This window comes from Micrasema longulum, unplaced genomic scaffold (genome assembly GCF_059751315.1).
Source record: "Micrasema longulum isolate JH-2025_06_02 unplaced genomic scaffold, ASM5975131v1 h1tg001085l, whole genome shotgun sequence".
Taxonomy (NCBI): domain Eukaryota; kingdom Metazoa; phylum Arthropoda; class Insecta; order Trichoptera; family Brachycentridae; genus Micrasema; species Micrasema longulum.
In genome coordinates this window covers 536,332-562,342 of record NW_028278273.1, presented here as the reverse complement: position 1 = coordinate 562,342, position 26,011 = coordinate 536,332, and the positions used below count along the sequence as shown (strand labels likewise).

Genomic DNA, 26,011 nt, shown 5'->3' with positions numbered 1-26,011 from the left:
CTAAGAAAACACAAAAAAGGAAGAAATAAATATGAACAAAAATATATTAATTAACGTAACGTGAGGTTATGTAGGTATATTACATTTTTTATGAATAGGTCAAACATAAACATACAATGAATTGAGAAAAAATAATCAACTATAAACGTATTTTGGGAATTTATTTTGGAAAACTAAAGGAATACGTTTGTCGATGCGTCACATAAAAATAATATTGTATCTAGATAAATGAAAAAAATATGCATACCTACAAAAACATGAATAAATACGTATCTAAAGCGATTTAGAAAATATTCATTAGTAAAGTTGTAAAAGTGACACTAAAATTTTACAGTTGTATTTTGGAAAACGTGTTTTATGAGTACGTTTTTACATATTTTTTCAGAAATGCTATTTTTAAATCCATAATTTTGTTTTGATTTTAAATTAATAAATGTACATAATTATTTTTATTATGTATTTGTATAGGGTATAAGATAATACCATAGAATTATAAACTAGACTATTATTATAATTTTATGATTATACTTTGGTGTCTTTTAGCGCCATCTACACATAAATGCATCAGTTATTTATCAAAATAGTTTCTCCGTAGTTGGGTGGGTAGGAGCCAAGCTAAATTTAAATGCGAGCACAGGAAATACTGTAGAAATACAAAATAAACAATATTATTTAAGAATCACAAAATAATTCTGTAGTTTGAATTTTGTAATTACACATGCCAAAAAATAAATTACCTATAAAAAAACTAAGTTTGTCCTTGTGGTCATCTGGAATGCAACCAACTTCAGGGCTCTGTTTTTCAGTTTGCAATCCTTGCATTTTGCATATTATATTTTTCTATGCTCTTCGCTACTCTTTGCCATTTTCCCTGCGAGTCCGTTTTTAAATATATATTTATTTTAAGTTTAAATTGTTTATTGGGAGTATTAGCTTTTTATTAAATTCATTGGGATTTAATATAATTATTCTATGTTTTATCCATCTTCGCGGTTTTCGTTGTGAGTCGTATTATAAAATGCCGCTGACAATAAATGATTGATAATTTGTGCATAATACCCGAAAGCTGAACGGCAGCAGTATTGATATATTTTTACACTATAATGGTTGGATTATCGGGCGGGGGCCACCTATTCCCTCCTGGAGTACCCCCTCAAGAAGGTATTTGTTATTTTCATCTTTGCGCATGCATTAGTTTATTTCTATCTGTCAAACTTGGATGCGTATCCCTTTGTTAAATTCGATGTTGACGCATAATGTGCGTGCTTTCGCTGTATCTGATATGTTTGTTTATTATGCAACTATATTTCTCGAGTGATCGCGGGTTTTAATGTTGTGATTGTCACCAGTTCGCGAAATGAGCGCTATGACAAACAATGCCCCTACATCAGCTGATGCCTGCCTCAGCATTGTGCACTCTCTCATGTGCCACCGCCAGGGTGGAGAGAGTGAGAGTTTCGCCAAGAGGGCCATAGAGTCTCTCGTGAAGAAGCTGAAGGAGAAACGAGATGAGCTGGACTCACTCATTACAGCTATTACCACCAATGGAGCACATCCCAGCAAATGTGTCACGATCCAACGGACATTGGATGGCCGTCTTCAGGTTAGTACTGATACAATATTTCATGTTAATAATTTTTCTATTAAAGTATTACTCGAGGACATTTATTTTTTAAAAAAACACACAGGGTTTGAAAATGTTCGATTCATATTGATCTATAACATTTAAGTTTGTAAGTGAAAATTATTGATCGAAGTTCATTGTAATTTATTATACAAATAAAAGACGAGTGATACTTTAATCCACAAATTTGGAATATCCAGTGACCCGTTTCATCGCTATTAAGAAATTCAATGTAACACTTTGTTAATGATCCTTAAGACAAAAATAATTTAATTTAATTTACTCGTATAATTTTGAATTCTTTATCCTTACCTCTGTTTTGTATAAATACATTGAATTTCTTAATTGAGATACCAGTCTCGAAGATGTCGCCAAAGCGATGAAACCAGTCACTGGATATTCCAAATTTGTGGATGAAAGTATCACTCGTCTATTATTTTTATAATAAATATTGATCTATTTTGATATATATTTTGTATGAATATTAGTTAAGAGTAATATGTTAAAATAAAGTTTAATTGGATAGTTAATTGTAATTATTACTTAAGAGTTACATGTTAAAATAAAGTTAAATTAGGTAGTTAATATGTATCTAATATTTATAAAACAAGGAAAAGTTAAGGATAAAACAAAAATCGATCTCTTAATTGTTTTATATTTATTTTATGACAAAAAATATATTCATTGTCCCAAGAAAATAAAATCTTTTTTTTCTCCCTGTAAACTTATAATTTCAATGTTGTTTGGCATTGCACTCAAGCTGGTAATGAAGGGTATTAAACTAATTTGACTTTGCTGAAACTGAATTATGTTACATCAAAACAATTAAAATTTAGCACAAAATATTTTTATCGAATTAATCTCATGAAACATAAGATCATCGACTGGTTTGGGTTCTGTGGCTATTGTCCCGGACACACGGATCTGTGGTCTAAAATTCGAAACCCGCTCTTCCACAACTTTATTGCCATTTTCTAGTTGTGAGTTCCCTGGGTTTGGATATAAAGAGGTGAATGGCCTCACAAATGATGATTTCTCTTCATAATGAACATAGCTTTTAATTTAATTGACGAATCGTGATTATTTTTTATTTTTAGGTGGCCGGAAGAAAAGGATTTCCTCACGTAATATATGCCCGAATATGGCGATGGCCAGATCTCCATAAGAATGAGCTAAAGCATGTTAAATACTGCCAGTTTGCATTTGACCTCAAGTGTGATAGTGTTTGTGTCAACCCTTACCACTATGAAAGGGTTGTATCGCCTGGAATCGGTAAGTCTCTTAATTCTTTCTATCTTTTTATTTTAAACCTTGAAATAGTACACACAATAATATGCCGTAATGTTAATATTTTTTTTCTATCAATGTTTTTATCATTTCATAATATTTTTTTACGCGCTTTTATAAAATTGAGTTCAGTTAATTTGCCTTCTTTCTAAATGAGAGTCTGATCTTAACTTTGTCTCTGGTATTTGATTATGTTTAAGTTAACTTAGATGATTTTTTTTTTTTAAAAATTCTCTGTTCTATAATTAACAATTTTATACACAAACATGATATTGTAAAATATTGTCTGCCTATATGTTAGTATTTGTAATTTGTTAAACATCGATGTTCGTGTATCTTTTCAGAATTTCTAAACATGTTGCATTTTTATACCTATTATAGTTCTTATTCTATCACCATTAATATGATGCACTTTAGTGTACTGTACATTATAAAAAGTCCAACAGCTGTACAGTGTCTAAGAAATAATGATTGTCTCTGCACCCAATTTAGATTAAAACGCGAAAGAGATTTCAACTCTTGTATAAAAGTGTTCAAATTTTAAATCTTAATTTAAGAAAATTCATAACATCAATTTTGATGCAATTTTTATGTTAAAATATTTCAAATACAGTCTAAATCAACCAGGAGATACTGCTCTCATTAACTCCCTTCCCGGTTATGTGTAGCCAGTACACATTGCATCTAATAACTTTTACATCTCTGTAAATATAATAAATACTGCCTTAAGATTTTCAGTATTCTTTTATTATACATTTACGTATTGATTAAATTATTAAATAATACATACTTATTGGGCACAGAAAAGCATTTTATCAGAAATTGGAGATAAATCACCCGTACAATCAAAAGCTTCCCAATGTGTCACATTGTCGCAGCGATGAAGTAAATTTGTAATATATGACTGTCTCAACTCTTTACGTCTAACTCTCTATTCTATAAATATATTTGCGAGCAAGAAAGACAATTTTGAGAGTAATTCATTTGCTCATGCTCCGAGCATTAGCAAATAGTTGCATCACATTTTTAGCAGTTATTTTTAAAATATTATCACTTTTGATTTCAAATATAGCTCCCACTTCAATTGCCTTTTAAATCCCTCATTTTTGTATTTGTATTGACTGAACAGCACAATGTGCGGATTTTTTTAGCACAGTAAGAGAAGGGTTAAAAAAATATGGATTAAAAAACTGCATAAACCATTCACACGCTAGCAATGCATTCTCTACCCCCCTCAAGAGCTTTCCGAATACCAGCCCTGAACAAAGGGGAAAAAAGTTGTTCTTTACAGTCGTCTTCAGAGTACGTAATACTAATGAAGACTCTTAAATGAAATTATGTATAATGTTTTCATATAGTCATCATTACCATTATCATTCCCTTTTCTTACCTAACAGGGCACTGGATCAGTGCACCAACCGCAGCGTATCTTGATCATTTTTGTTACACGAAGGTAAGACAATCAGTTTTACGCTTCAGGTACCAGTCCAGGGACTATAAAATATTATAATGTAAAAACACCTCTTCAAGTAAATATTTCATGTCAGCCATGTCAAGAATCAAATGCGAGAGCTCTTGCATGATATACAAACACGCTGACCATTAGAATATAAGGTGGACAGTATTATATATATATATTAAAAAATATATAAATATATATACATTTTTTACTTTGTGATTTGACATTTTAAACTTTTTTGTCGAGGCCACAGTCCACAGTAGGCTGGAGAAAATGAGATTCAATTTAAATCCACGGAAGCATTTCCTGATCAATAGGGTTGTTAATTGTTGGAATAAGCTGCCACAAGAGCTGATCTCAATGTGTAGTCTCAATGGGTTTAAAAATAGATTTGATTTGTTTTGGAAAAGTTTAAGTGTGCCAACAGCTAACTTTCATTAAAATAGATTTAAGCTTATCTGCTTTACGCTGCTCGCTTAAAATTAATATAATAAATAATAATAAATTTGATCTAAAAGTCCAGTTATGTTGAGATGGTAACCTTAAAACCAGTTGATGTGTATCTCATAAATGAAGTAGTTTATATATAATATATATTATGTATGTATCTACTGACAAACTATAAGAATAAGGAACTTTTTGTTTTTTTATCTCTATGAAATTTTTCTTAATCTTTTTAGTAAATTTTGCACTTACTGCTTAGTGCCATTTTCGTGACAGAGCTCTACATTTTTATTAAAAAGATAATTAAATCTACCTTAAGATTGCCTCTAATGTATCGGTTATCACTGCAGATTTAATAAACTACTTTCTAGAATGAACCTTTCTGAAACTTCTACATGGTTGTGCAGTACAGATGATGAAACACACATTCTATGTGAATGTGATGCTTCATATCATAAAAAAAGCCCCATCTTCAAGAGAGCACTAGTTAAATCTGAGGATATTAAAGCGCTCAACCCCCTACCTAATAGCCCAATATTTTAAGGACCTGGGCTTTGAAGAACTAATTTACGGAAACCCGTCACAATAGATCTACACAAATCGCAGTAACGTCAGGAGCCTTTATAGCACTGACCCCCATTTTTCAGAATAAGAATAAAGACTACCTCTAAAATGTGATAAACTGTTTACCAATTTTCAAAGTAGGTTTGATTTCGAAGTAATGTTATTCTGTGGTATTAATCCCATTGTTGAGATCTCTCCGTTAAAATGATTGATGACTTCCATATTAAAAATCATAATTAAAAGATAATTATATTTTCTATACTCCACCTTACCACATCTCTAACTTATTGAGATTTTAAAATAAAAAATTAAAACATTTTTGAAATGCAAAATAGGTTCGTTGCTTGCCCGCTCATTAAATCGACTTGGATGGAAACTGATACGTATACCGTGTTTTATCATGTCAATAAGATTAAAATAGCTTTTGGTACGAATACAACATCCACTGTATGCCTGGAGAGTAATATTATAAATGATTTACTGGGTGGGCTGACAATTAGTGCGCCTGTCAACAGATGGTGCTGTCAAGCGCCAAAAAAAAACATTCCTCTCAAAGACAATCTATAACTACGCAGCTATCAAAGTTTCAACCAATTTCAGTATGTTTTGACTATGTGAGAGCATTTGCAAGTAATTCAGTTTCGTGTTATTGAAGGAATAAAAAAAATTAAAAATATGACTAGAATCATTGTATCGAGCTAAAAAGGAACTATGTTAAATAATAAAATCTTTTTATACAAAAAATTGAGTTTTTCATCATTAGGCTCTTCAATTATCAGCCCACCTAGTAAATATGAAATGATACTTTCCAGACCTCTCAGGCCTGACTCTCCAGTCTGGGCCCAGTCGGCTCGTGAAGGATGAGTACAGTGCTGGGGCTGTAGGCGGAGCAGGAGGTATGGATGTAGATCCTACTGAACAGATGGTCGTCCAGCAAACCATCCAACACCATGCTTCGTCTCCGCATCACCATCACCAAACCTACGCCCTACACCTGCAAGGTTTACAATTTTTTTTTTTACATTCATCAGTCTCTTCCTCATTTATATAAATTTTTTATGTTACCGTTTTTGTAGAGAAATATTTTATCGATACCTAAGGCGGTTTTCTATGTAAATATCCAAACAAAATGCTTCTCTGAATAGTGTTTTATTTTGTCTTATTGGAATGCCAACCGAAAAATATTAAATCATAAGATACATAATATTTTAAATAGATTTCATGAAGGCCAATTCGAGGCTTCCTTATAATAAGTTATGTAAATTGTCACATAAGTGTATTATTTTACCTTTAATTTTTTTATAACTTTTCTTTTGTGCTTTAGTTACCATGTAATTTCACACCAAGCACAAGAGGCTGTCTCTTTTTTGGTGTGGTACTTTGTTTTTTTTTTCCATTTGTACTTTTTGCCTTACATGTATTATTTATATTTAATAAATGTATTTGTTTACAAAACCTTTTCAATAAATAAAAAAATTAAAAAAATGTATGTACATACATATACAGTGGAGGGTTGGACTCTTAAAGTTTCAACAATTAACAAAATTGAGGCCTTCGAACTTTGGTTGCGCAGAAGAATGCTTCGAATCTCATGGACTGATTGTGTCTCCAATGAATCGGTTTTAAGCATTATGAACAAATAGAGGGAGTTACTGACCACTGTCCAAAGAAGAAAAGCCTCATACTTGGGGTCACATATTCCGCAATGACAAGTATGCCTTTCTCCAACTTATTATAGAAGAAAAGATAGAGGGCAGACGGGGTATGGGATGGAAAAGAGCATCATGGTTCAGAAATCTTAGACAGTGGTTTGGTGTGCCGGATGCAGCAGCGCTGATTAGACTGGCCCAGGATCGTGATTAATTCAGAATGATGGTCGCCAACCTCCAGTTGGAGCGGCAAAAGAAGAAGAAGAAGACGACATATGTATAATGTAAAATAAGTAGTGGTACACTACTTGTATTATAAATATGAAAATAAATGTAGGCACACTTGAGGTATTATATTACGAAAATGGCGCTATATAAGTTATCCATAATAATAATAATACACTTGAATACAGAACACTAATGTCGGTCGCACAGTTTTACATTATAATAAATATATTATTTATATGAGTATAGCTTACTGTGTGGTGTTATTGGTATATTGATTTATCTTTCAGGGTTTATCCCTTTTATTAAACTTATTTATTGAAATCCTGAAAAGGGAAATTGACTAGGGCTATGTCGGCATTGTATTGTAGTGGTTAACACATTCCCCTACCGTGCTCCATTATTTTACTGTCCCTAGACCTTGTACCTGAACCTTAAGATTGATCACCTTACCTTCGTGTAACAGATGATCGAGATACAGTGCATTTGGTGTCCCAATGTAGTTCCCTGTGCACCATCGGATGTGAATTGGGTATGATGATGAATTTACATGTCAATCATCATTTATCCCATTTGTATGGTACCATTGTTGTGAAATATTATATCCTTAGCTAAAGCAGTTCTTCATGTAAATGCTCTTTGAAATCTGGTTTGTTGATACTGTTATTATTATTTAAGAGGTATTTCATAAATATAAGTATAATATATATATATATAATTAGGTTATAAAATCCCTTTCTTAGAAATACAGGATGTTCACCGGGGGGTTTACTACTTTGCTTGGCCGCCATTTTTGTAAACATGAATTTTGACAGTTCATATTTAGCAGTCGTGAAGTATAAGGGTGGAAAATTCATTATGGAAAAATACCTAAGAAACTAATGTGTTTTAATCGTAAAAATATTTTATCAATCATCAATTATTATCGTAACCACTAGAAAATGACGTGAAATTTTTGCGTAGAAATAATGTGCAATCATAGCTCACTATTTATCGTTTAGTGAAAGATTTAGCAGGCAGAGGCTCTGTAGCAGATACGCACAATCCTGGGCCACAATGTACGAGAAGATCAGCTGAAAACATGTTGCTGTCATAGAAAGTGTTCAAAACAATCCATTAACCTCAATTCAACCCCGTGCTTAAGAAATTGGACTTAAAACAAATTATCTCAAGAGATGATGATGTCGATTGGCCTCCACGGTCACAGAATTGAACAGCCCCGGACTTCTTTTTGTGGGGGATATCTCAAGAGCAAGGTTTATGTCAATAAACCGGAAACACTTGAGCAACTCAACCAAAACATTTGTGACAAAATTAATGAATTACCTGTTGAAATTTTTGAAAATGTTCTAAAAAGAGCCAGTATTTGCCAGGTTAACAGAGGCGGACATTTAGCTGACATTCTCTTCCATACATAATTCCCAACATTCAATAAAACAGCATTAAACCATTTTGTTTTCATTTTCTTTACAAAAATAAAGTATTAAACCTTCCCATCAAACACCCTGTACCCTTGATTTATATATTCTTTAATTACTCAAAAAAAAAGTGGTAATGAATACTAAAATTAATGCATGTAATTGTGAAATTTTCCAACAATTTTATTTTTTCTGTTATTTTTTATGATTTGTTTTTGTTATTTTTTTTTGTTTTCTCCCCGCCCCCCATAGGAGGTCTCATGCGGCCCCTAGAGGCGCCGCCGGCCCCTGCGCCCCCCCGCGCGCCCCCGCTGCCCCCACCCGCCCAGCCTATGCTAGTAGTCCCCAAGCAAGAGATTCCCCAGGAAATGCCCCAAACACAAAGGGCCACATGGCTCCCATCACGAATGGCACATCGTGAGATCTTATTTCTCCTTTTAATTTAATCCTATTTTATTTTATTTGTTTTATTTCTCGATTAGTGAATTTATTGTTAACAAACAATATATGCCATCGATAAAGTTTTTATTGGTTTTTAAAATGAATAATCTATTTTTTATTTAAATACTTTACACCCCCGGAAGTTCACTGTGTTGTGTCTAAATCGGCCATTTTGCAGGAGAGCAAAAATAAACTTTTATAAATGTATTAATACTTGCAACTTAATGTATATTGAAATTACGCCCAGAAATTTTGTGGTGTTTGCTCATTTGACTGTTATAAATATGATAAGAACACTATAGCGTCACTTTACTGCAGTGTTCTATTTGATATTTTCAAATGATTTCAAAGAATACTGGAGTTTGTGGCATAAATATCCTAGATGCACTAAAGGTTCTCCTAAGAAAAGGAAAACAAATGTGGTTAAACTGCATTCTTAACGTAAAACAGCCAAATTTAGACTTACGACGGTGTACTTCTAGGGGTGCGACTTTATAAAATACATAATCGATGGTCATATATATGTGTATGTATCTTTTTAGCTGGTATAAGTCACAATATGGGTATGCCTAGTGGTCCTCAAACCTTGATGGATCCAACACCAAATACTGGATTCTTCCAGCCGACTGACCACTCTTCATCAGATGGGCCCATTACCCAGTCCTTGGGTAAGTCGCGCAAGTTAAATGTTTTTCTTTGTGTTCCTCTATACACCAATTTTGATTATATTTAATGTGGTTGTTCATCACCAGTTTATGTTTATTATGTAATGGCGCTTTTAAATATTGATTTTATGCAATAAAGTAAATAAACGAGAGGCCACCCTCCCAGGCAGGGCAAAGAAAAAGGCAAAGCCGAAAAGTAGGAACTCAACTGTGCCGACTACATGTAAACCTCAATAGCCCTAAAAAGGTTTTTCTTACCTTGCTAGTTTTTTTAAGTCTGCGTGTTCGGAACAGCCCCCTTTAATTCTTTGATTTCATATTAAGTTACATTTTACATATTATACTCGTGAACTTATGGCTTTTGGAGCTTATTGATTAATATTTACTAAATTGCTCATTGTTTCCTAGCAGCCGGCACCACTTCCCCCGTGTCCCCCCGCCACCTGCCCCAGAATGGGTACTCCTCCCCCCCGTCGGGCGCCCCGGTCGCGGCCACCGCGCCCCCGCCGGGCCCTGCCCCCGCGCCCGTGCCCCCCGCCGCGCCGCCTGCTCCCCCCGGGCCTCCGCCAACGGCCGCACACGCCACATGGACAGGAAGCTCCACCCTCACATACACGCAGAGCGCCCCCGCCCCGCAGGACTCTAGGCAACATCACCATGCATATTGTGAGTACTTACTCATAATTTTACAATCATAAGTTTCTGTGCCAAAATGTGGCATTTATTGACAAATCAATATACTAGTAGGGGAGCACAGGTAGAAGTGAACCACGTAGAAAGCAACAAGATAAATCAGCAGAGTAAGTCGGTTACGTTAGCCAAGTTTAATGCATTTGTGAAAAAATTCAAATGAACAATGTTTTGAGTATGTCCAAACCTGTCTATAAACATTTGGACATACTCAAAACATTGTTGATTTAAACTAACTGATATAAAAAGAAAATAAAAATTGTAAAATAAATTTCAGGCGTTGCCTAGTAGGTGAATTGGTTCAGCGGGATAAATCTCACCCATATGATAAAGGTTTCATCTCTTTTTCTTCACAAAAATCAACAGATGGAAGAATTGGGGAAATGTGGATGTTTAAATGTAGGCAGAATGGTGAATGTTACACATTGCGTAAAGTGGCCACTTAAACCAGCCAATGACATGTCATAAGACCCGTAAACGCCTAGACTTTCATATCCCTTCTCAAAATGTTAACTCTCTCTGTTGCAACAAATTTAGATATTAAAATGAATTTATAAAGTTCATAAGTCATTTATTATTTTAGTAAATATAGTAAGATACCCACTGGCTAACTTCTACCCGTGCACTGATAGAATTAAACCAAGTACAGTAGCCACCATTAAATAAAGTACATCGGACTTAAGGAAGAAACTGCCGGTGTAATAGGCAAACTGCGGCTTTGTAGAGCGTTGTTTTTGTCATACATTCAAGGTGTGTTCAGAAAATAACGGAAATTTTTTAATTTCACGGGTGTGGAGAGTACGATTGTCAATTTAAAAAAAAAAAATGTTTGTATACATGCTCCTGAAGTATGCTAAAATTTTCAGCTGTATTCATTCTTTGTTTACCTTGTGTGTGGCGTGCTCGGCGATTTTCGTCTTGGTAACAGTAATTCTGGATCGTCGTTGACTTCATTTAGTGACACCTGAGCAACTTCCATTCGCCCCTGTTTTTGTTCGAAATTCAAAAATTTTGGTACAAATTTTGCTACCGCGCGTTTCATACCCTAAACATTCTAAAAAATTTCATGGCATGAGCCAATCAATATGCCAACATCATCAGCGACTTCTCTGATTGTGATTCTGCGATAGATCATAACCCTTTCCACGTTTTCATCGGTTGTTGATGTCTTGGGGCGTACGGGCCATTCGTCATCCTCAACGTCGCACCCAAGAAAAGTTTTTTTTATAATTTAAAAATGTTGTAATGTAAATGCATAATATTCATCACTAAGACACGGTTCTGTTACTTGCTTTTGTATCACTTCCTGTTGTTTAGAACTAAACAGCTAGGTGTCATAAAAACTACATAAATTTCACTTGAGCGAAAAGCGTGGACAACACTGTCAGTGCATGCACCTGTGTTGACTGACAAATGTACTGAATGAACACAAAAAAAATGCAATATGCTTTTATTTCAATCTGGCAATGTTGTTGTGAACACATCACTATAACTTTTGCAAATATTTTGTGTTCTATTTATTGGTGAGTAATATTAGACATTTTTTTTTTCTTATTTAAAAAAAAAATATTTGCGTTTTTATGATTTACCCAAATATTTAATTTTGAGGGCCATTTTCAACAAGTTGTAAATAACTCACTATTAGAAAATGGGAATCAAGTTGGGGTAGAGTGGGATTCGAACCACGGACCTTTGGTCCATGAGTCCGAGACACTAGCCACAGGACCACAACCTGATTAGTTGATATAATAGTGTAATTAATTTAGAAGGATAAGGTGAGAATTTGAAATTAAAATTCCAGTTTGATGAGACTCCTCTCTTCTCCTATCTTCGTTTACGCATCTTCTTATGTAGATTGAACATCAATAAATAGGTTGCGATGTTGATATTATTGGTTAAGAATAATGTTGTCACTAAGATGAGAATTTGGAAGACCAACTTTTCTTAACTTTTCCCTTAATATTATATTACTTTTTGTTTAATTTTATAACTTGATACATATATAAAAATAAAATAAATAAATTTGCTGCAGCATTATGAAAACACAAAAATTGCACATAAACACTGTCTGCAAATCAAAGATGGAATGATGTGAGAATGACTCCTTAGATTAGTAAAATTGCAATTTTCCTTCAATTTGAAGAAAGTCATTATAGTTAAAATAAAATATATTGCTTTAATGGGATGACTTTAATATTCCAGGGCCTCATACAGGAGGGGTCGGCCCCGAGGGAGGTTCCAGCGGTCTGCTGTCATCTCAGCCAGCCCCAGAGTACTGGTGTTCAGTCGCCTACTTCGAGCTCGACACACAAGTCGGTGAAACTTTCAAAGTCCCTTCCAGTCGACCCAACGTCACAGTAAGCTACACAATATTCATAATGCAGAAAATTGTCTGGCAGAACACCAAAAAATAATAGGAAAGAGAACAAACAAATCATCGGTGATACTACAATATGCTTTGAAAAAATCCAAAAATGTTTTTACTGCATAAAATCACTCTAGGGACTAAAAGCCATTAGCTTTAAATTATTCATATTTTTAATCTAAATAATGATAATTGTTCTAATACTCCAGCAGTATTTTTGGTTGATTAAAATCATAAGTAATATATTGACAGAACCGTTTTTAGGTTCCCCTGTAATAAAATCAAATTGATATTTACGCGGTATTGCAGTATCACCCACCAAATGATAATGAATGCAAAAGGAACTAAACGATTAATAACTAATATTAGTATATAAGCACTTACCGACTTTTTATGTCTACCGGTTTCAAGGCGTACTCGTCTCTTCGTCAGGACACTCACTACACCAACATTCAAATACTAAAATACACTTTCACCTTTACCGTCATCGGAGTATATTTACTATTTATGAAAAAAATACATATAAAGGGGATGCAAACACCACCGTATCCAAACATGCACTAAAAAAATTAGGTTAGTATTATTCAGCAATGTGTTGGAAAATGGGTGGGGGTGGGTGGTTATTAGAGTATTTCGAGTTATAAACACTTTTTTGGGATGCTTTTATTTTTAATAATAAAAATGAAAAAAATAATGTCATCACTGTTTAACTATTTATTTTACTATTAAATGAAAAAGTTTGATTCTTTTGTTCCAAAATATTGCTGTCTTTAAATTTTTCTTTATAACCAATCTTACTAATCTGAATGTGTATCGATCCGCTGTTTAATATAGTTAAATTATGTTAAATAAGTAATAACTAATTAAATTATGCAGATTATGTTTGAATTAATATGTTTTACATATCGTTGTGTTTATATTTTAGGTGGATGGTTATGTAGACCCATCAGGGGGAAATAGATTTTGCCTTGGAGCACTTAGCAATGTACATAGAACAGAGCAGAGTGAGAGAGCAAGGTAAGTTATTGATTAGATGAAAAGCTTTTTTTACTGTGATAATATTATGTAAACTTTTAAAAAAATCAATGTGAACTAACAAAAACTAAAAAGAATATAGGTTCAACTTATTTGACGGGTGATGTTCGGATTGACTGACAAAATTTGCTGTGGATTTCCAATATTGCATTACGGACAATTATAATTAGTAAAATTAATTATCCAGAAACGACAAACAACAATTATTAAATAAAACAAATATTATGTACAATTTTATACATTATATTACATTTTAAAAGAGTCCCTGCGATCCATTACCGCAAATATGGCACTTACTAGCTTTTACCCATGGCTTCACATTCTGTTCACAAATCCAAAATCCTACTACAAAACCAAAATGAAAAGCAAACCAAACTAACCATAGTTAAAGCAAGTCAGATATAGAAATTTAAAGAATTTATTTCAAATTGATTATTTTTTCATCCCGCCTTACCGTCTGCTAATTTTCAAATAATGTTGCTCATTGTCAATATATTTCATTATTTTTTTTTATTTTCGGGATGAAAAGTAAGTAGCCTATTTTACTTTTTATCTATCTGGCTGTCCCTGTGCAAAAAATCAAGTCTTTTTTTCGTTCCGCTGAGACACACAAACAAACACACTTTCACATTTATAATATTAGTATAGATTGCATAATTCATTCTGAAATGACATTTGACAGAGATAATTATTCTACGGGAGAAAAATAAATATGCCTAAAATTGCTTTTTCCATAGGTCTTGTTCAGTATTCATTAATAAATTTAAAGATATAGACTTCACAAATATCACACTGACAATACTGAAATTAACACTTAAAATTCATTATGCGTCTTGACAGGTGCCATAATACTAAATATGTATATTTTTTTAAATCTCCCTTTCCTTCCTTTATCCTCTACATGCATCCCCGTCCTAATCCTGCTCCATTTACTACAATTATATTTCTGTTTTCTTTTTTAATGTTGTCATTATATGTATACATACGTATAATGAATATGTCACGAGCCTGACTCTTTTTTAGCAAGTTCAACCTAAATTGTTTTTTTTTTAATTTCTTTATGTATGTTTTAATTTTAAATAAAGGTTTATTAACCCTTACTGGTCCAATGTCGAATCTCATTCGACATCAATTTTTTCCATATATCATCATACTTTGGAAAATAATCTAAACAAATTTTTTCATTAAAAAAAATAAAAACTCGATTTGTATTGAAAACGAGATTTATTTTTGAAATGTACATAGTAATGGCCTTATTATATATATTTTATAATTTTTTTGATGTATAGAAAAAATCTATGTCGACTGAGATTCGACATTGGACCGATAAGGGTTAATAAAAATAAAAATAATTAATTTTTTTACTTTGTACAATTTGTGGAAAGCTATTATTGGTTGTAAGTCCATGCAACACTTCTTAATTTTAACTGTGAATATGTATATAGAACTACAGGTTTTCCTAATAAAACAAAATAAATAAATAATATCGATGGCAGTATTATCTCATATTTCAAATTATTTATGAATGAGGAATGAATTAAAAGTAATACTAAAATATTTCCATGATTTGTAATATATATATATATTTTTTTTTAATGTCTTATAGTATAAAGTTATCAGCGACTTAGCCAGTGATGAATTCACACAAGCGATGTGGTAATTATTATATACCGTTTTAGATTACATATTGGGAAGGGCGTCCAATTGGATGTACGCGGGGAGGGAGATGTTTGGCTGCGCTGCCTTTCTGACCACTCGGTGTTTGTGCAGAGTTACTACTTAGACAGAGAGGCTGGACGTGCTCCAGGAGACGCAGTGCACAAAATCTACCCGAGTGCGTGCATCAAGGTACACACACACACACATTAAAATATTTAAATCAAAGAGATATGGTGAAAAAATATGGTATTGAAGCCACAAAATTTTGAAAATGTGTAGGCCTTTCTCTGATCAATCAACTAATTCCTTTTCATATAGCCAGTAAACAACACATGAAGCGTTTATAACTATAAATACCTATGCTTGGGGCGAATTCCTGTTATCCTTATAAATGATATTTAAACCCGGTTTTAAATATACAGTAAAACTTGCTTTTACATTCCTCAATTTTACATTTTCCCGTTTTTTACACTGAAATGTCAGGTCCCATTTTTCTTCATACATCCTCATATAAATATTATAGTTTTTTTTACATTTTTCATCACCGCTGTTTTACATTTAAAAAAAATCGAAATTCATTTGATGTGTCAAAAAGACCAAAATTATGTCAAACTAAAAATGTTGCACGAATGAATAATAAAAGCAGGTAAACAACTAAAGTGTAAATTATTGTTCTAAACAAAAATCAATGCAGGTCCAGTGTAATTGACCTTTTTGTTAAGTGTCTTCCTTTAAAGTTAGTTAGTTTTGATTTGAACAAAAATGTTATATTGACAAATTATAATAAGCAGTTGACACTCATTTACGAACAATAAAGTTTTCATATCAATAAATTGTGAGGCATAAAGTTTAAAAATTAATCAATAGAAATATTAAAAGTTATAAAAAAGATGATGGTTTAAAAAGTTATAAGAGTGTGAATTTTGCCGCGATCTAAATAAGTGATAGTTGCTTTTAATACAAATAAAATGTGATACCGTGTAAATAAAATTTCCCAACATTTAGGGGTAAAATTTTTGTATGTACACGTATTTTATGTTGATACAAATTTTTTTTTTGTTTTTTTTTTTAATTTACACATGAAGTAATTTTAACATATTTTAAAATTAAATAAAAAAGCCGAAACGGTAAAAATAATAACAATCCCCAATTATTACAGTTTTTACAAATTTTCTGAATGTACATGTTTACACTACAGTCTAACAAATTAATTTTATTTTTGTGCAAGTCCATTTTTTTCAATACATTTTTTATTTCCTCTTTAGCGTTTTCCTCAGTTTTACTTTTTTTTTCTTGCTTTTTTGAAAAACTTACGCGAATATGGCGATCATCTTTGGCAGCTTTATTCCCTCGATTGAACGCGAACAAAAAGCGGTGTCGAAAATGCTAGCTTTCGTCTGCTTGAAATTCTATTTTGAAGGCTTATAATAAAATAAAATAATATATGTAATGCAAAAGCAAACACAATATCTTGTATAGCGGATTTATTTTTTTTGGATGATTTACACAACCTTTACCATTTTTTTAATCTTTTGGTGCTCATTTTTAAATTTAGAAAAAAACGGACACAACTTATATTAACACCCAATAGATTCTGGATTTGAAATATTTTTCATATCCTTAGGAATTAATTTAGATCTGATAAGGTTGAAAAATATTTATTTTATGTCAGTAACTACATAATAATGACATTTGGTTACAGGTGTTTGATTTACGACAATGCCATCGCCAAGTGCAGTCGCAGGCTGCGACGGCTCAAGTAGCTGCTGCTGCACAGGCAGCTGCTGTGGCAGGTCACATCACCCCTCAAATGCCCAGCACAAAGTGTTAGTTTGCCATTTATTTTCAAAACATATTTTTAGAATGCACTTTTCTGTGTGATTGAAAACCTGAACCCCGGAGCACTCATTAGATATGCTGTGATGTGAATGTGAGATAAGGTCTGTAATTAGTTTCCTCCATTCCACATTGGTGACATCAACAGATCCGTGAGATGAACGGAGAACATGACATGTGATAGGTGACTCAATCAGACCAATGAAGTTTGTGATTACTGCCGCTCCTTTTCATAAAGAGGGCAGCACCCTTTTACGAAGATGGAATACAAAAGCTTGTGCCGTGCTATGATACGTGCCTACAAAATGGTGGGAGTCACGTAGAAAATTAGTTTGAGATCTAAAGATTTTTTACAATTTTTTTTTCTGAATATGTACTTTTTTTTTTTGCTTTTTCCCTTATATCATTTCAATTTGCCGCCAACGATATTGTCGACAAAACAAGTAATCGGAATAAAATCCTAGGCATGTCTGCGGCCGCTGGGATCGGGGTCGACGACCTCCGCCGCCTGTGCATCGTGCGCCTGTCTTTCGTGAAGGGCTGGGGGCCCGACTACCCTCGCACCTCCATCAAGGACACCCCGTGCTGGGTGGAGGTCCACCTTCACCGCGCCCTCCAGCTCCTGGACGAAGTCCTCCACACCATCCCAATAGATGGCCCGCGGACTATGGAGTAGGAACTGCTCGGCTTCTTTTGAAACACCACGACACCGATCGCAGCCGGACGATAAATCACTCGACCCAGTATGCCAATACTTATTCGCCTTTTCATACAAATATAAATATTTGCATTTTTATGATTTACTCAAATACTAAACTCTTGTTTTACAGTGTTTTAAAATAACAAATATTGTACCAAATATGCATTGTGAATAGGATTGCCAGCTCAATCGACCGAAAATTCTGGAGAAAACAAAAACAACTTTCTCTCTCTCTCTGGTTCCAATCCTCTGGATTGGTTTGCAGCTAAGCTCTGCACCTCCTTTGCCACTTAGGTCTGTCCCGTGTGGCCCTCTTTAGGTCTACATATGACCTGCAGCTCAAAATTGTGCCTACACTGTGCGCAGAATTAGAACGACTTTTTCTCCATAAGTTAATTTACTTCGCTAAGTTGCAGCATTCGCAATTGGGATTGATTGCAACATTTTTTTTATTCCTCCCACATTTATCTTTATCTTCAAAATTAAAAAAAGAAAATTAAGGCTACCTGCTTTGTTTTGTTCGCTACAACTTTACAAACATTTTGCAACAAATAGTTATCATCTTACAGGAATCGATAAATTGATGAAATTTCAGCTGCATTCCGGGAGCTGTGAAATTTAAAAAAAAAAGTTTTTTCCGGGAGAAATTCCTGGAGGCTTGGCAACCCTAATTGTGAATATTCAGATAGTGATACCTCGGACCTCTGATTTTATCTGTGAGTCTACGACACTATCACAAGATCACAAATGGGTCTTTTACACTTCTAAGAAGAGTATTTTTAAATCAGTGATCAAACCAAGGCAGAATGGTGAGTATTCAGTTCACTTCATCCAGCCAATGACAGGTTAGGCCCTGTAAATGCCTAGACTTCCATATATTTTTTAATCCCTTAAAAAAAACTCTCCATCGGAGTTGAGTAACTTTCTATTCATTACAAATTTAAAAACAAATACTTTATTCTTGTACGGGTATTCTAAATTCATTTTGAAATTTTTAAAAGGTTGATGAACACTCTGATAACAATATGAGTGTTCGATCGATGATGTGGTATTGGCATATTGAGTTTTTTTTCAACTGTGTAATGATGCGTAACTCTTATCAGCCTGGAAAAGGAAGATGTATTCTGTTTCAGTCCATTCTTTTTGCCAAAGTGACATTTTGCAAACAATACTATTGATCCCTACAATTGATTTGTTTTGTAATTACATTAAAAATGATCTCATTACTGTTAGTAGGTTTCTTCATGCTTGTTCTTCCAGTAGCTGAACAGTTACGCAATATTATATCGGCAAACAAAGTCCGAGGCTATTATGTATTAGTAGCAAAATTAGTTACAAAAAGGACTGATAACCCTTAGATCGTGCAACGTGTTTAAACATCCCACTGAAAGACAGTGCTCATAGTAAATTGATTTTTATTTGTGATTTCTTGACTTTAATTGATTTCCCTCAACCGCAAGTCACAAGTGACGAAGATTGACTTGCATGGTTATAAACTATAGTGAAAGTTGTGTCTGCAGTTATAATGGAGGCACCCGAGTGATATTCTTCGTGTCTTAGCTCGGAGAATATTTTAGTGAGTATGCTAAACTTTATACAGATAAAACTTCGTACTGATGATTGTTTACAGAATTTCTCATTCGAGCGAAGTAGTACCGAGTGAATAAGCTTCTTTATTGAAAGAAATAAAATTGGTGACAATTTATTGTTTTAAGAGTTTTGGCTGAAGAAATTTGTATATTGGGGTGCTGAAATCCAAAAATGCGTGTTGTGAGCTAAGATTTAGTCAATGGAGATTATCTAAAACATACGTTGACACTTGATGTATGGCAAACTAAGCTAAGAAAACTACCGGGACTAGAGAATGTTGATGAGGATAATTTGTGACTTCTCTGGATATCTAATTATTGCGATCAAAATGATCCCATTCTGAATTTAATTGCGCTAAAATCTCTGTTCTCTTAGTGAAGCAGTATCCAGCCCCGAATATTGTCACGCATGTGTATTGAGGCATGTATATTCACCATTTTGGTACAAATGTAATTAAAACATATTTTTGTATTTGGCAACAATGTGCCAATGGCTATGTTTATGGTCTGTTTGAAATCAATTTACAGTGGGATAAACTTGAAAGAAGCCACACAACTCGTATATTATAGTAATTAGTGTAGTATTTGTATTAAGTATAGTTTGTAAAACAAAACTCATTACAACTGTCACCTGTGCCATTTATTTTTGTGACGACAGCATTATTAGCTCCAAAATTTTCCTATTATTTTATACTAGTTTTGGTTTTGGCTAAAATTATGCAAAAATGTGGATCTTAATGTTTACATCATCGTTTGATTTTGGGGCACTAATTTTATAAAAGTATAAACCTAAATAAATTTACGTTATAAATTTTTTAGAGTTAAAAAAGTGATGTGATAATTTTTTTCAAGTATATATGTGGTTTATATTAATTTGTTTATTCAATTTAAAGCTTATAAAATTGTCCACTTAATACTATTGTTACGTTTGAATAATCATTTTTAATTTATGCTTGCACTGAAGCTACTACATAGTTCATGTATTATTTGTTGATTTATTTTGGTTTTATATTTTCAATATGTACGCATATTTACTGAAAATATCATTTGCATCAAATCTAATGTTGTAATTCACTAATGAAATAAGTTATTTTAATCAACGGGATGTGATAATAAAACTATTGCCTATTAAATAGTGCAGATTCTGTGCTATCTTTAATTACTCTCTATCTAACATATTTCGATATACATACATAATGTAGTTCGCGTTATGTGTATTAATTTCACACTCTAATTTTAAACTTATGGCCATATCTCGTATCTATAAAATCCGTGAGAATAAATCAGTTTAATCACAAAGAATAATTTTAAAAAAAAATTGTGTCCCATACTTTTTTTCTAAGGCAGGCTCTCCAATAATATTTTCAAAACATTTTTTTAGTATTTAGTAACTAATTCATCACATATTTATTGTTCTCAGTATTTTTAATATTTTTCATCACGTTGATAATAATTGTCAATTTGTTAATGATTTTTTTGCATTTATTTTTTGTAACATTAAATGTTTTTAAGAAAATAAGTTACTGATCAATTATTTGCATGTAAAAATATTATTCAAAACTCAATCCGCTTTTACTTATTTTTTCATTATGAATATCAAATGCCCCTTTGAAATTTTCAAATGATTGATGCCGTAATTTAATAGAAAACATGTATTCTATTTAAAGTCATTTCCTACTACATACAATACGAAACATGGTACAAACTTAATAAATGTGATGTACATCTTCATAACTCTGTATGTACTCTGATCTCAATATTCTCATTACTCTAATAAACTAAAGAACCCCAGTTTTCTACTAGCTCTTAAAATATTGACTAACAAACCAACTATATTCTGTTCTGTACACATGAAAACAAATATAATTATTATACCCAAAGATCGTTAAACATTACATCAAAGTTATATGATGCATATTGAAGAAAGTTTACATGGGCTTCAACGTATGAACAGCTGCTTTCTTGCATTAGGATGTTTTCTTTTATTGAGTTTCACTGCGGATATATTTTGTTGCCTAGCATAATTTTATCGTAATAGCTATTCTTACTTTGAACTACGAAATAATGATTTTATTAGATAAAAATTATTATTAAGCCGTGTGTATATATTTTTATTGATAATTTTTCTTATCACAGTCTTTTAGAAATACCAAGACCTTTAATCTCTCTCAGAATTAAGACATTGAGTATTTATCAAAATTTTATATTTTAATTATCGGCTTGAGCATGTTAAAATAATTCAAACTTTTAGACGAGATAAAAAATATATTTGTAGATACTATAATATTGTATTAAAACTTGCACAAGTCAAAGACTTTGATTTCTTAAAAGAGTGCAAAATTTTATATTTTATTCAGACATTTTGAAATTTAAATATTATATTATAGAACTTTATGAGCACTAAAATTATAATTGCAGTAAGCATTGTGGTTGCATTATGATTGCAAATAATATTATAATCGAAGCATCCTTTAATTTGTAAAATACTTTTTTCACCGTGCAAAATAAATTTATAAACATATGTGAATAACTATTGTGAAAAAATATACACAAATAATATCTGTAGCAGTATGACTTAAGCAAATACGCAAGTCTACAGTTATATAAACCAAATTATATATTTGATATTTCATTTGTAATGTGCATCAAAATTTATTACAAACTTTTTTTTAAAAATCCTAATGAATACATTTATATTAAAAGAGTTTATATCAATTTGTTTTATTTGAGGATTGGTTTGTTAAATAATAACATTATTGGACATATCTTTTATTTTCATTGTTTTTTATTCATCACATAATTATTATATTATAATTTATGTTATTGAAGATTTTTACGATTCCTCGCTTTACGCATCATATTTGTTAATTACTTTACAAGACATCTGATTGTATTATTTCTTAAGTTTTCAAATAGAGCAGTTACCTAAGATTAAACACAGTATATACTCATAGGCTTTGGCGGACGTAAATGTATTTATATATTATTAAGTTGTGTAAATTAGTCTGAACAATCATTATTTTTTAATCTGTTTATATTTTGTAGACCTTATAATACGACAAATGTGTACATACTAATACACGCACAGATAATTTATATTAAGTTGTGAAATTAATTTGTTACTTTATCGCTTTCTTGTTGTGCCTTTTTATATCGTATACATTGCCTTTAAAATTTCATCGGCTTAATTCGTAAATAATTCTCCTACAAGACTTGTCTTCTAACGACTTCCATGTCTGTAGCCGAAAGTGTAGCCATGCTTGATCACTCATTGTTTGCAGTGTTCACAATGACTACAGATTGATTACAATTTATTGGGGATATTAAGTGTCAGCACCCATGTCTTGTAAAAAAGCGTGAGATATTTTTTTTACAAAAAGGGGATGATTTACATTTTTATAGCAATATTTGTTGTGACTGTATCTAATTACAGTTTATTCTGTAAGAATATGTAGCTGTTTCATTAATAAATAAATTGCATTTATTTAATATCAATTTAAATAATCTGAAACCTGGTACGTAAAGTCTCAATTTGTACACATTAATGAATGTGGATGGAACCTCTTTCAAAATTTGAGTTCTTAGATTTTTATAGCCTTTCAGATACTGGTGATGATTTTCTGGGTTGTTACGCAGTTAGTTGTTTCTTCTTAGAGTTCATCTGTCATTATATCATCCTGGATGATGGACGCTACAATTCTGTCCAAAACTACCTATCTACCCACCTCATACAAGATGCGGTTACTAAAGACTTTTTTTAAAGTACATATTGCTAGAATAAAAAAAACTCATTTTATACTGCCTGCATTTTATTTCATTTGGAGGTTATATTCAGCGGAGGTTTTGATACATTTATTGATTACTAAGTTGAAAGAGTCATCGATAAATTATAACATAATGATTCCACAACCTAATAGTGTTGTATTATAAAAACTTCTGGTAATAATTATTACAAATACCACAGCTTTCCATTTCCCAGCCAATTAAAGTTCAGTGCTGATTAATCATACATATAATGTGGAGGTCGTGATTAACACAAAGTTTTTTTTTTACTATAGATAACCTTTAGTATGTTATCTTAATCCCGCATAAATGGAATATTATACAAATATCCAAGCATTTTAACATAAATAATATGAAGAGTATGTCAATACAGAATATAAACAATGAGTATTTTTTATTGGAAAGTCATTATTTTTTCATCGATTTACAGGCATGAATTTGTTTTTTGTTTTAGTTTTTAATGATTACAATTAGTGTTGCCAGAAAGCTAAAATACATGTTTATAAATTGAGGCTGTCAGCGCAAAGGTAATGTAACCCACAGACATTTGAAATTGAGATAATCGCATTCAAAGTTTAGCCATGTACTTATAAGGTCTATTAATGAACAGGAAAAAGTGCGTTTAACCACTTTTAATTTATAAAACAAACTGCCAATATTTGGCTGATTTATAAAGTGCTATTTTTGTGAAAAATCACCTCAAGGGCGCTTTACAATTGTAAACGTAAACTTACATTCTAATTTAGCTAACATTGCATATTATGTTTTCTGATTTTATAATTGAGGGTATGATAAATGAAAGAAGTGAGATTTCAGTTGAGATTTGAACTGACTGGGACTGTCAATGATTCGCAAGTGTGAAGGCAATTGGTTCCAGGCAGAGGGGCCGGCAATGGCAAAAGCACGATCTCCGCACTGAGTGTTCGGGCAGTGCTGGATTTTGACAAGTTTTCCTCTGCCTGAATCAAATCCTGACTTAAGAGTAGATTTTCTTTGACACATATTTTATGGACCTCTTCCAATGTTTTAGTTCATTTATACTTTTTTGTGGGTTATGTCACTTTTGCCCTGACCGCCTCAATTATCAGATTGTAAAGCTACGGTCATCTGTACATTTATGTTATTTCTCTAATTTGCGCAAGTTGTAACCATGCATAAAATAAGGCCGTTATGACAGTTTGAATCAATTGTTTTATTTCTTTGTTTCCCTATGCTAAAAGTATTGATTTTTGACATTGTTTTATCAAGTTTACGCTCTCATATGATTAGTTGTGTGTTATTAGCCTTCACTTTAAGTTTTTACCTTTAAAATAAATGTTTTGAACTCCTTGTAATTAATATAAAGTAGGTTAACTTTGTGTGCATGTTCATGTTCAAAGTGTTACTTTCTGCGACAGTGGAGATTTAGTCGGCTGTGAGTGGAAGGGAAAGAAGATTAATGTGTTGATAATGAGAGCTTATGAAACCTATTAGCGTTGTAATTAAGGTATAAGTTGTAGTTGAAAATTCACCCCTTTAGTGTGAACACAAATATAAATGTACCTCAACAGATACCCCTATTTTCGGAATCACCAGCCATATATTGCATTACAAAGTGTCAAATATTACATTGGTTTCCTATATACCTCAATTTCAAACTTAACATTGAGAGTTTTTAGTTGATAATGATAAAAAGGACCAATTTTTTTGTCTTTCAAATGTATGAGTCATTATTTAGTTTATGTCCTGTTTTTTTTCTTGTTAATATATTGGATTTAATCCATCTCAATTGAATGAAAGTTCAGAAAAAAAGTATCTGTTTGGATCTGGATTTAGCATGCAAACTTATTTGTGAATCCACTCATCTCTTGTATTTATGTAAATAGAAAATCTCTCAGTTTCAAGTAGTTTTTATGTTTAAAATCCTATTGTGCATTTTTTTGGTTGTATGCATTTGACACCTTGGAGTTTAGCATATGGCTTATGAATATTCTCACATTCTACTGACTGTAAAAGCCCTTTAGAATACAACATAAAATAATATATTGATACCTGCCCAAGCAATTTTTAAGGAATAAATTAAGAGAAATATTATGTATCATGATATAAAAATATGTATTCTAATATTTCGAATAAACGTTATTCATGTAATATATATTTTTTTAAATTTTGTAATCCCTCTAATTTTATGTTGAGATATCAACAGCAAAAGTGAATGCACAGAGTTACAATAGGTGAACATGTAATGCACAGAAATAAAAAAACTTGAATTAGCTATGCTAACATGAATTTTGTATACTTGTTAGAATAGGTAGGTTATTGCAAGTACCCAGTGTAAAATAAAAACCAAAAGTACTTGCTGATAAATTTTACCAGATAGTCTCTAGAATGTATGATGTATGCCTGGAGAACGAATTGGCGATGAACGAAAGTAAGTCAAAAGTGATGGTATTTGAAAGGGGAAGTGAGGTTACTGACTGCATAATAAATGTAAACAACGAATGTCTTGAACAAGTAGAAAAAATTGTGTATCTGGGAAGCATGTTTTCAAGAGATGGAAGAGTAGAAAAAGATGTTGAAAGGAGAGTGAATGCGGGCA

At 32.3% G+C, this 26,011-nt stretch overlaps 1 protein-coding gene across 4 annotated transcripts; it reads left to right on the top strand.

The window, feature by feature from the left end:
• Window positions 1-804: 804 nt before the first annotated feature.
• On the top strand, window positions 805-18,557 carry Med (Smad/Smad4 homolog Medea). Of its 4 annotated transcripts, none has more exons than XM_088233342.1 (12): window positions 805-1,161; window positions 1,350-1,603; window positions 2,722-2,896; window positions 6,191-6,379; window positions 8,923-9,087; window positions 9,654-9,779; window positions 10,185-10,442; window positions 12,669-12,823; window positions 13,757-13,848; window positions 15,546-15,714; window positions 17,228-17,351; window positions 17,826-18,557. In XM_088233342.1, the coding sequence occupies exons 1-12, from the start codon at window positions 1,104-1,106 to the stop codon at window positions 18,035-18,037; spliced, it is 1,977 nt and encodes a 658-aa protein (XP_088089468.1). In that variant the 5' UTR covers window positions 805-1,103; the 3' UTR covers window positions 18,038-18,557. The 4 variants fall into 4 exon arrangements, with proteins under 4 accessions (XP_088089468.1, XP_088089469.1, XP_088089471.1 ...); XM_088233343.1 differs by having other exon boundaries at window positions 828-1,161; window positions 10,188-10,442; XM_088233345.1 differs by lacking the exon at window positions 8,923-9,087 and having other exon boundaries at window positions 828-1,161; window positions 10,188-10,442.
• The last annotated feature ends 7,454 nt before the right edge of the window (window positions 18,558-26,011 follow it).

Bases quoted from the DNA above. Each gene is read 5' to 3' on its own strand.
- Med (XM_088233342.1), top strand. From the start codon at position 1,104: ATGGTTGGATTATCGGGCGGGGGCCACCTATTCCCTCCTGGAGTACCC. The intron at 6,380-8,922 runs GTTTACAATTTT...CGCCCCCCATAG, and splicing joins CTACGCCCTACACCTGCAAG to GAGGTCTCATGCGGCCCCTA. The intron at 9,088-9,653 runs GTGAGATCTTAT...GTATCTTTTTAG, and splicing joins CCCATCACGAATGGCACATC to CTGGTATAAGTCACAATATG.